Consider the following 10,131-nt stretch of genomic DNA (forward strand, 5'->3'; position numbering starts at 1 on the left):
TTCATGTTTTTTTTTAGGTTACCTGAAGATTAAACACCCTAGCTTTAAAATCTGTAGCTACCTGTATGTTACCTGTGTTTACCTGTGCGTGTATCTACCTGTCTCGTGGCACCTGAATTAATAAAGTGAAGTAATTAAGTAAACGACACGATGTGAGTGTGAATGATAAACCGTGAATTGTGTTGAAAGTGCGTTACCATGGCGACTGTTGTTGGGGTGTGACGTCATAGATGATTGTTGTTGTTCTGACGTCACGTGTGCCATTGTCTCGTGTATTCATTCACTCACTACCATAGAATACCATTGATGTCATTGTGTAGACTGTGCACCCTACCATACCCCTGTTGATTTTGTTCTTTGTTGTTGTTGTTTGTTGGGTTTGATCAGTAGATGCCTGGTTATGTCTCTTGAGTGTTTGTCAGTAATGGAGTGGGGGGGGTGAGGGGTGAGGGGAGGGCAGTTTTGGCACCTAGTAGAGTAGATTCTGTGTACGACAAGATATCAGAAATTGTCAGCTGTTGATGACTTTACCAGAAAACTAACACTTGTATACACACACACTCTCTCTCTCTCTCTCTCTCTCTCTCTCTCTCTCTTTTGACCAGCTACACTCAGTAGTGCCGCCAACACACACTGCACCACACCACCCTCTACCACACACACACACACACACACACACCTTATCTTCCAATACTTCAGTTCTCACACTATACTCACCTCCACCCACACCTGCACATCCCCACCCGCACACCCCCACATCTGCACACCCCCACCCACACACCCCCACCCATGCACACCCACCCACCCACATACCCACCCCAGACTAGTACTGTGTGGAACTATCTTGTCTCAGTGTGTTGTTGTTCCTATATCATTATCGCTTCCATCAGCTGAGAAAATCCCTATATAAATATCTCCACTCACTGACAAGGAGGACGGGCGCCTCGGTGAACATGACTGACTGACAATCGAACATAAGAATGGAGGAAACTGCAGCGGGCCTATTGGTCCATACTAGGCAGTCCCATTTACACCCAACCCCTATTGCTCATATATCCATCCAACCTATGTTTCAAGCTATCCAGCGTATTCGAGTTAATGATGATATTTGGTAACTTGTTCCATTCACCCACTACTCTATTTCCAAACCACTGTTTACCTATCTCGCGCCTAAATCTAAAGTTGCCTAATTTAAAACCATTGTTACGAGTTCGCTCCTGGTTGGATAGTTTGAGTACCTTTGTTATATCACCTTTGTTTAACCCTGACTTCCATTTACACACCTGTATCATATCACCCCTCACTCTACGTCTCTCGAGGGAGTGCAAATTAAGATGCTTTAACCTGTCTCTGTACTCAAGGTTCCTAATGCCCGGGATTGGTCTTGTCATTCTCCTCTGAATTTATTATTTGGGATTCTCGGCTGATTTATTTCCTGAAGGGATTATATCCATTATGATGTCATTAATTAAGGGGGTGGGTGAGGGGTGGATGGGGGTGGGTATAGAGCATGTGTTATAACGCCCCCTCTTTCCCACTCCCTGCCATAACTCGGACTGGTTGCATGCCACCCCCCATCCTCTCCCCCCCCCCTCCCAGCCATACTAGAGTGGTGAGGGAGGTAGTGAGACAGGTGCAGTGTGTGTGTGTGGTGTGAGCTGGTAGGTGTACTGATAGTGCTTGTAGTAGTGGTGGTGGTTGTGCTCTCTCTCTCTAACTAACTATATATATCCATTAATCTATTTATATATTACAGGAATAACTATTTGTTTCTTCTAATGACTAAATCTAGTAACAGTGATAACAATAATCTTTGGTGTCTGTGTGTGTGGTGTGACTACAGGTGTTCGTGTGGTGTGACTACAGGTGTTCTTGTCAACAGATGTCCGTCGTGTGATGATGAGGACGAGGACAGGAAGCTGCAAGCCTCTTCTATCCTCGTCGTCGTTGCCGTCGTCGTGGTACAGGACTAAGGAAGAGGGGGAGGTGCCAGGAGGGCCAGCAGGGTGGTGGTGGGTAGTGAGTGTCATCTCCCTCACACCTCACCTTGTACGGTACGTCGTGACGGCGGTGAGTGCATGGCTACCTGCTTGTTTGTTGTCTGTGCCTCTGTGTCTGTGTATAAGGGCATCATGCGCGTTGATTGGTCCCCCGGTCCTTGCCAATCCCAGTCCTGGTGGTTGGTAAGGACCTGACCTGACCTGTCCTGACCTAACCTGATTTCACCTGATCCTAACCTAACCCGACCTGTCCTCTCATAACTTAACCTGTCCTGTCATAACCCGACCCGACCTATTTTGACCAATCACCGTACATTTTTTGCCCGGATACACAGGCATATAAATAAGTACTTTATATTATTGTGATGTTGCTGTTAGCCTGCCACCCTCCCCTTAGTGTTGCCACCCTTGGGTCAAAATGGCCCCTAACCCGACCCGACCCGACCCGACCCGACCTCTGTATCCTGCTCTGTTTTGGCTGTCATTATTTGTGGCTTTATATGTGTAATATAGTATAGTGAAGTTTCCATATAACGGACTTGTCTCCATATAGTTCGTTAAATAGAGGTTTCACATCTAACGGACCCTCGATATAATGGACTTCCCTCTCCATATGGTTCGTTAAATCGAGGTTTCACATCTAACAAACCTTCGATATAACGTACTTCCATCTCCATATAGTTCGTTAAATCGAGGTTTCACTGTATTTACTGTATGTAATAATCTCTTCAGTAGTTACTAAGTGACTGCCATGCCTGCTATGCCTGTATACTGTAGTTGTCAAGTGCCAGTGTACAGTCCAGTAATAATAGCTTGTTGCAGCGGAGGTCACTTGTGTTCATAACTATAGGCTAGGTTAGGATGTGGGTTAGGTTAGGTTAGGGGTGGTTAATGCTAGTGTAGGTTAAGTTAGGTTAAGATATATCTGGTTAATTAAGCTGTAGGTTAAATTAGGTTAGGGGTGGTTAATGCTAGTGTAGGTTAAGGTATATTTGGTTAATGAAGCTGTAGGATAGGTTAGGGATAGTTGAGGTTAGATTACGAATAAGGTTCATTAGGTTAGGTTAATTTTGCTTAGGAGTGGTTTAGGTTAGTATAAGTAAGCTAGGTCAAGCTAGGTTACAGTTAGTTCAAGTTACGTTACAGTTAGCTGGTAGGTTAGGTTAGGTTATGATAACAAGGATGCCCGAGTTGCTTAGTAATCAATGTTTATTAATGCCATGTTGTTGTTCACTGCTGATTACACCTGTCTGACCCTCACCAAGGTAGGTATGAATGTATGTGTGTACTGTACATTGTTTATAAAGTACTGTAGTTGATGTATGTATATTTATGTGTATATACAAGATTGATATGTGTATGTGTATTTACCTAAAGTATTGTTGTATGTACTTTTAATATTTTTATTGGGGGGGGGGGTGACTGTACCGGCTGCTGTATTTGGAACTGTATTTCTTGTTTCCCGGTCATGTGGTGCTGCCTAGTGTGGTGTTGCATAGTGTCGTGTTGCATAGTGTCGTGTTGCATAGTGTCGTGTTGCATAGTGTTGTGTTACATCGTGTCGTATCTGTGTTATATATATATATCATTGATGTGGCGTCTTAACTGTTGTCTTCTTAATACAATACTGGGTACAGGTATATTATCAGTCCCTCACCCCTCACCCCTCAGCCCACCCCCCTCACCCTCACCCCTCACCCCCTCACCCCCTCCCCCCTCACCCCTCACCCCTCCCCCTCCCCCTCACCCCTCCCCCTCACCCCTCACCCCTCCCCCTCACCCCTCCTCCCTCACCCTCCCCTCACCCTCACCCTCAGCCCACCCCTCACCTGGGAGTAGTCTAATAACGGTGTTTTGATTCAGTACTGAGATTGATTAGGACCGTTGTAGGTTTTGGTATAGCCAACTGTGGGAGGTGGTAGAATGCAGATACGTATTGATTAATGTTAGAGGCAGGTATGTGGGTGTGTATCAGGTGTGTATGCATGTAGCAGGTGTGTGTGTATGCAGCAGGTGTGTGTGTTTAGAATAGAGGAGGGTATATAAACAACATCTGTGTCCTCCTCCACAAGTGTTGGGACAATACATGTTATGAATGATTATTTCTTCTTGTATTACTTTAGACACACACACACACACACACACACACACACACACACACACACACACACACACGCTCTCTCTCTCTCTGCTGGAACCTCTCTCTCTCTCTGCTGGAACCTCTCTCTCTCTCTCTCTCTGCTGGAACCTACCTCTATATCTATCTCTCTATCTTTTTCTCTTCTTTGTTTATTCTCATTCTGTTCATACTTTCACACATAACTCCCCCCTCCCCCTCCCATTTTTGAGGCACCTTCTCACTTTGCTAATATTGCCTTACATCACTCCCACTAAGGTAAGCTTTCTCTGCATTAATGCCACTTGGTTTAATTTACCAGAGTTTACCCTGAGTGTTTTCTGTTATTAGTTTTATTTATGCTCTCGCCCTTGCTAGTCTATGATGGCCTAGTTATGGGTAAATCTCTCTCTCTTCTCTCTCACTCTTAATTGCTCTAATCTAACCTAAGGTACATTACTCCAGTGTAGCCAGGTCAGTGTGGGTGGTGATGACCCTGCCCGCCTGCTAACTAGTTCTTAAAGAGATATTAATGATCTCCTGCCTTCCTCTTTCCCATCTCTCTCTCTCTCCTCCACATTCTCTCTCCTGCTCGTTCTCTGTCCTCCACATTCTCTTTCTCCATCCCCCTCTCTCTTCTTCACCTAGTTATCCCAGGAAGAGGGAGTAAAATCATGTGTGCTTTCCTTCAACATGTTCCAGGAGTTGTGGTGATGAGGAAGCTTAATTCTGTGTTATTTTTGTTTAGTTTAGTATCGATATTTCTTTGTTGACTAGTTAGCAGTTTAAAAAAGTTAGCATTGTGTGTTATGGAGACATTCTTGTTATGTTGTGAAGGTTCCTGTGCTGTGCTGTGCTGTGCTGTGCTGTATGTGATGTGTTTGTGTATCAGTTTGCTCTTCATGGCTGTCATTTGTTTGCTATTAAAGTTACTAATCAGTTTGTATTTAATGTTAGTGCTTTTATATGTATGTGACTTTATTGCAGTCTATTGATGGAATCCTCGATTTTATACAATGTCCAAAACTTATTTTAAAAATCGGTTCTTCATATTTTTTTCAAGAATTAAAATGGTGAGGATTATTCCATGTTCTACTGTACTCTGCTCTACAAGTAACAGAGGATAAGTGATGTGCCAAGTAGTGTCTGACTTATTTAGTTATTGCAGAAGTGTAATGTTGTGATGTGGAGAATGATGCGGCGATATCTGCCCCACGCTGTGGTAGGGGCGTTCATCCTAGTGCTCATCTACCGCTCTCAGCGTCCTTGCCAAGAGACACTCCAGCGACCACACAAACAGGCGAGCACTTGAGTCTTGGTTGTTGATGTATAGTACTCTATTTATGGGAACATTTCTTACCTGTTCTTGAAAGTAAGTGACAGTTCCACTATATCACTCAATCGATCAAGTCAACCTTGTAAGCCAGCCATATTGCTACATCTACAATGGTTCCCTCTTTCCCCTTGGCCATAATATATTTTTAGAGTTTTTCCTGTAAATTAAAACTTTTTCCTATAGGTTTAACCATGACCATTGACCAACAGCATGTAGCATCTGATAGTAGTGGGGCGCTGCACAACTATGATCGGAGTGAGCCCATGATCTTCATCGGTGGCATGCCAAGATCTGGCACCACACTGGCCCGTGCCATGCTCGACGCTCATCCTGACATACGGTGTGGAGAGGAAACTCGAGTAGTGCCGAGGATACTTCAGATGAGGCAACAGTGGAAGAGGTCGGCCAAGGAAGCACTGCGGCTACAAGAAGCTGGTGTCACAGATGAGGTTAGCCCGGGGTCCTTTCTTTTTTCTGGCTTATAAACACAAAATACACCTTTGATGTTCATAATTGTGTGGGTAAATTAATGATATCTAGAACTGTCTTGATTAGATGATACTAAACACCAAGTTAGTTTCATGAGCTGTGTCTGTGTTGTGTTAGTCTCTATGGTACAGTCAGGGGAGATGTTTCTATATCCAGTCGAGTTGTGGCGGTGTAGCAGTAGTAGAGACGAGTGGGGATTCAACTAATGTCTCATGGATTGGGCTTTAGAATCGTCCCTTGCAGTCGTATATAGATGTGGAGTCATGCATGATACGTATAGTGTCTGGGGATATCACAGGGATTATAGAAACACCTTACCTTGACTGTACCTCTCTCTCCCTTCCCACCTCCACACACCCTCTTTATTGGTATTAACTTGGGCTAATTATAAAGTAGAGTAACAAATGTAGAATATCATCGTACCTTTCTTTCTCTGTTTGGATTGGTTAACTTTTTGACTCTCCACAAGCCAGGATGGGTTTTGAAGTCCGGTTTCTCAGTTACACGAATTTCTGCATCATTGATCTGTCTCGCACACTATAGGGATGAGTTCTAGACTGTGATATATATAGTAATTGTGGATCATATAGGATTTGACTTGTATGTATGTTGTTATAAGTAGATAAGTTAACGAGCAACAGGTAAGAGGCTATCGTTGGAGGAAGGTATAATCCCCGTTGTGTTTCAGGTGCTGGATGAAGCCATATCCTCCTTCATCCTGGACATAGTGGTAAATCATGGACAACCAGCAGCTCGTTTATGCAACAAAGATCCCTTCACCCTCAAGTCGGCCACCTATCTCTCTAAACTTTTCCCCAATGCCAAATTTCTCTTTATGGTGCGGGACGGCCGGGCAACGGTCCACTCCATCATATCCCGCAAGGTTGGTGGACGAGTCGTGTTACCGGCGCAGAGAGGAGGTCCATAGTGAGAGTGTTATGTGATTTAGAATGTTAATACGGTATATTTTTTGTAGGTACAGTACAGTACTTAGTGGATGAGATGGTAGTGATACAGACAGTTTACATATCTTATTGTTTTCGATTCATTTCTATTTCTACACTGTATAAACCAAGGCATCACTATTATGTTCTTTTAATAAATAAGAAAGAAAGTATATGTAATGTTTGTGAATAGATTAGTTGGAGGTCCTGGGATATCCTCAGTGATCTTCATTAGTTAGTCTGGGTTGCAACTTAGGGCTTGATGTGTAAATATACGAGTCTCCGGACTTGGGCTAAATTGATGCCACTTGCTCTGTAATTCTTGAGGTATTGATATCACATTTAGAATTTGTTACTGCACTGTTTTGTTTTCAGGAGGAGAAAGTCATAAGGAGAGAGACCATTCTTAGTGTGAATTATGTGTTTTCTTCCTATGTTGGTATCGGGAAACTGGTACATCTGTGTGTATTGGATTATACTAATTGAAAGCCTTGTGAATTTTTAACCATTTAGTGAATAGTTTTTAAATGTATGAACAGAATTGAAAGAGTTGTGTATAAACTTGTCATTCATAAACCATTATTTTCAGGTAACTATCACAGGGTTTGACCTATCATCATATAAGCAGTGTCTGCAAAGGTGGAATAGTGCTGTACAGACAATGAACACCCAGTGTGATGAATTGGGATCAACTAAGTGCTTGCCCGTATATTATGAGCAACTGGTCCTACATCCCCAAGAGTGGATGAGAAAGATTTTGGACTTCCTGGGTGTCGATTGGGATGACTCTGTACTGCATCACGAAGAGCATATAAATAAACCTGGTGGCGTATCTCTGTCCAAGTGAGTCGAAGATATATGTTGTATTTACTCACATTGATGGGGTCATGTAGGTATTGATCAGTAATGTCTCTGTCTGTTGAATAACTTGAGCACAGAAGGAGCTACACTGATCGTACCTGGTTTATATATTCACTATGATAGTCCATAGACCTGGTATAGTTTTATAGATGAAAGGTTAAAGGTCAGATCAGGGTCTTAGCTCTGAAAAAAATGCATAAATTTAGAGTTATAACTTAAGTATGATGGGTCATGAAGTATTGAAAGCAGGTAAATGATATGTTACACCATGACTCACTTAAGTTAATGTTGTTATACCTGATCAGTTAAATTTATATATGTTTCTTGTATGATTTTAGTTTGATTATTTTACCTTCACAGGGTTGAGCGATCGAGTGACCAAGTGATCAAACCAATTAACTTAGATGCTCTTAGCAAGTGGGTGGGCCAGATACCCAAAGATGTAGTGGAAGACATGGCCAACATAGCCCCCATGTTGGCAACTCTTGGTTATGACCCCTATAGCAACCCTCCAAACTATGGCCAAGCCGATGCTTTAGTTGCGAATAATACAAAGCGGATACAAAAGGAGTTGAGTAAGTGGGAGGACCGTGCCGAGGAGGTGCGGAGCATCTCGAAACATCGGAAAGGCGACAACACATGATCATCGTCCTCCAGTGTGCTACATCTCTGGTGTCATTCCTCTTCATGGCCATGTGTGAATATGAATTTGTGTGATGTTCAGAAAGATTAGTGTCTAGAGGTGTAGATATCATACCAGTACAGTACCCTTATTGGATATTTTATGACAATTAATTTAACCAACCAGTGTTTTTACCACTTTTTGTTTGTATTTTTTCTGAGCATGTATTGCATGAGTCTGTCTTGGTACAAAACTTAAAATGAAAAAAATTCATAAGCTTATCCATTGTACTTTATTATTTATTTTCATGTGAATTTATTCCTTCAGAATTTTCAGGTGGCACAAACCAGGTTATGACAGTATTGAACATAAGTGTTAACACATGCTTTGTAGTGTCTTGGGGTGATGAAAGGTGGAGTGTATAGTGTTGACAGGAGTAATATTATTCTTCATGAGTTTTGTATACTTGGCAAGTGGTGTGTGACTCCTGGGAATAATAGTATTTAAGTAGTCATGGATTTTACAAAATATTTCCTAATGTTGAAAATGTTGCAGAATCACTTTGAGTAATTGATGTTTGTGAGAAGAGTATTGCAAGAGTTTTTCATCTAATATTGATGTGCAATTGATATCATTGATATATTTTAAAGAACCAACTTAATATAAGATAATTTCACTTCAGGAGTATGCAATCAGGGATGTGCAACATACTCTCAGCTGAGGCCCATGAGATGTGTGCTAGAGATCACCACAGGATCAAAGTCCCAGTTATGTGCAGTGTACAGAAAAGGGCATTAACAATGTTTGGTGAGCCACAGAAAATAATCAGGAGTCTAGGTCCAGCCCATGGATTGTAGGTTGTATATAAGGCCTTTATGTAATGGTCATTTACTTTTGAAAAACTTTGTGTCATCACTTTATTTGCAGGATATTTCTATCACAGATAATGGACTGGGGGTTAAATTTTATATTGCTGAGAGTTGTTAGGTGTTGTTTGCTGTAATACACACACACACATCTGGGCCTAGATATTACTTAAACTTGTGGCAGGTCACTGTGTCATCTGTTAATAACAACTACAGGTATGAATAACTCACTCTAGCATTGTAGTAATAGTAAAGTCAGATACTGTACAAGAATGTACGTAACCTGTACATTAAATAGCCATCCAAAATGTTTGAGGTACTATTCTTGAGGGTGGAGGAAATGGAATTACAGAATGGCAGATGTCAGTGTTTCATATTTTATATGTGAACTGTTATTTGAATATCATTTTAACTTCTAACATAAAGACACACAAGGTTGGAATAATGCAACTGAAATCAGTCTTGAAGACTGAGTTATGGTGAACCATGCCAGAGAGATGTTGAATTTCATAAGCCTTTTTAATGTTGTAATGTACGGTTATCCAATCTGAAGTTGTATCACAGGTGCCGTATATCATAATCATACAGAATTGTTTTTTTAATTTCGCTAGAATGTCGATGATGTACAGCACCAAATTTGAAACATATTAATTGTCGACAGCATTGAAAATTATTATATCTTTTAATGAAAGAGAATTCAATACATTGTAGTACATGTATAATGCAATGAAAAAGTTCTTGGATAGTTATCCACATGTATTTATGATCTTACTAATTATGATGCATTTCATCTGTTTCATTAAATGTAACATTTATTATTGATATGTAATATGTAATGCAAGCTGCTAGTATCAAGCATTTAGTGTCACTTACATCCCATTAAAAATTTTGATTTTT

At 41.4% G+C, this 10,131-nt stretch overlaps 1 protein-coding gene across 7 annotated transcripts in view; it reads left to right on the plus strand.

The window, feature by feature from the left end:
• The window catches only part of LOC121869573 (protein-tyrosine sulfotransferase-like), a 35,952-nt gene extending 25,821 nt beyond the window's left edge, over positions 1 to 10,131 (plus strand). For 6 of the 7 annotated variants that reach the window (XM_042370996.1, XM_042370994.1, XM_042370997.1 and 3 more), the window contains 6 exons: positions 1,883 to 2,070; positions 5,285 to 5,416; positions 5,662 to 5,901; positions 6,630 to 6,824; positions 7,475 to 7,728; positions 8,107 to 10,131. In XM_042370996.1, coding sequence (XP_042226930.1) covers positions 1,897 to 2,070; positions 5,285 to 5,416; positions 5,662 to 5,901; positions 6,630 to 6,824; positions 7,475 to 7,728; positions 8,107 to 8,389 — 1,278 coding nt within the window. In that variant the 5' untranslated portion in view covers positions 1,883 to 1,896 and the 3' untranslated portion in view covers positions 8,390 to 10,131. Of the gene's footprint in view, positions 1 to 1,882; positions 2,071 to 5,284; positions 5,417 to 5,661; positions 5,902 to 6,629; positions 6,825 to 7,474; positions 7,729 to 8,106 lie in introns of those variants that run through there. The other variant, XM_042371000.1, reaches the window with a different exon arrangement.

The sequence above is a fragment of the Homarus americanus genome, unplaced genomic scaffold, assembly GCF_018991925.1.
Source record: "Homarus americanus isolate GMGI-L3 unplaced genomic scaffold, GMGI_Hamer_2.0 scaffold23578, whole genome shotgun sequence".
Classification (NCBI taxonomy): domain Eukaryota; kingdom Metazoa; phylum Arthropoda; class Malacostraca; order Decapoda; family Nephropidae; genus Homarus; species Homarus americanus.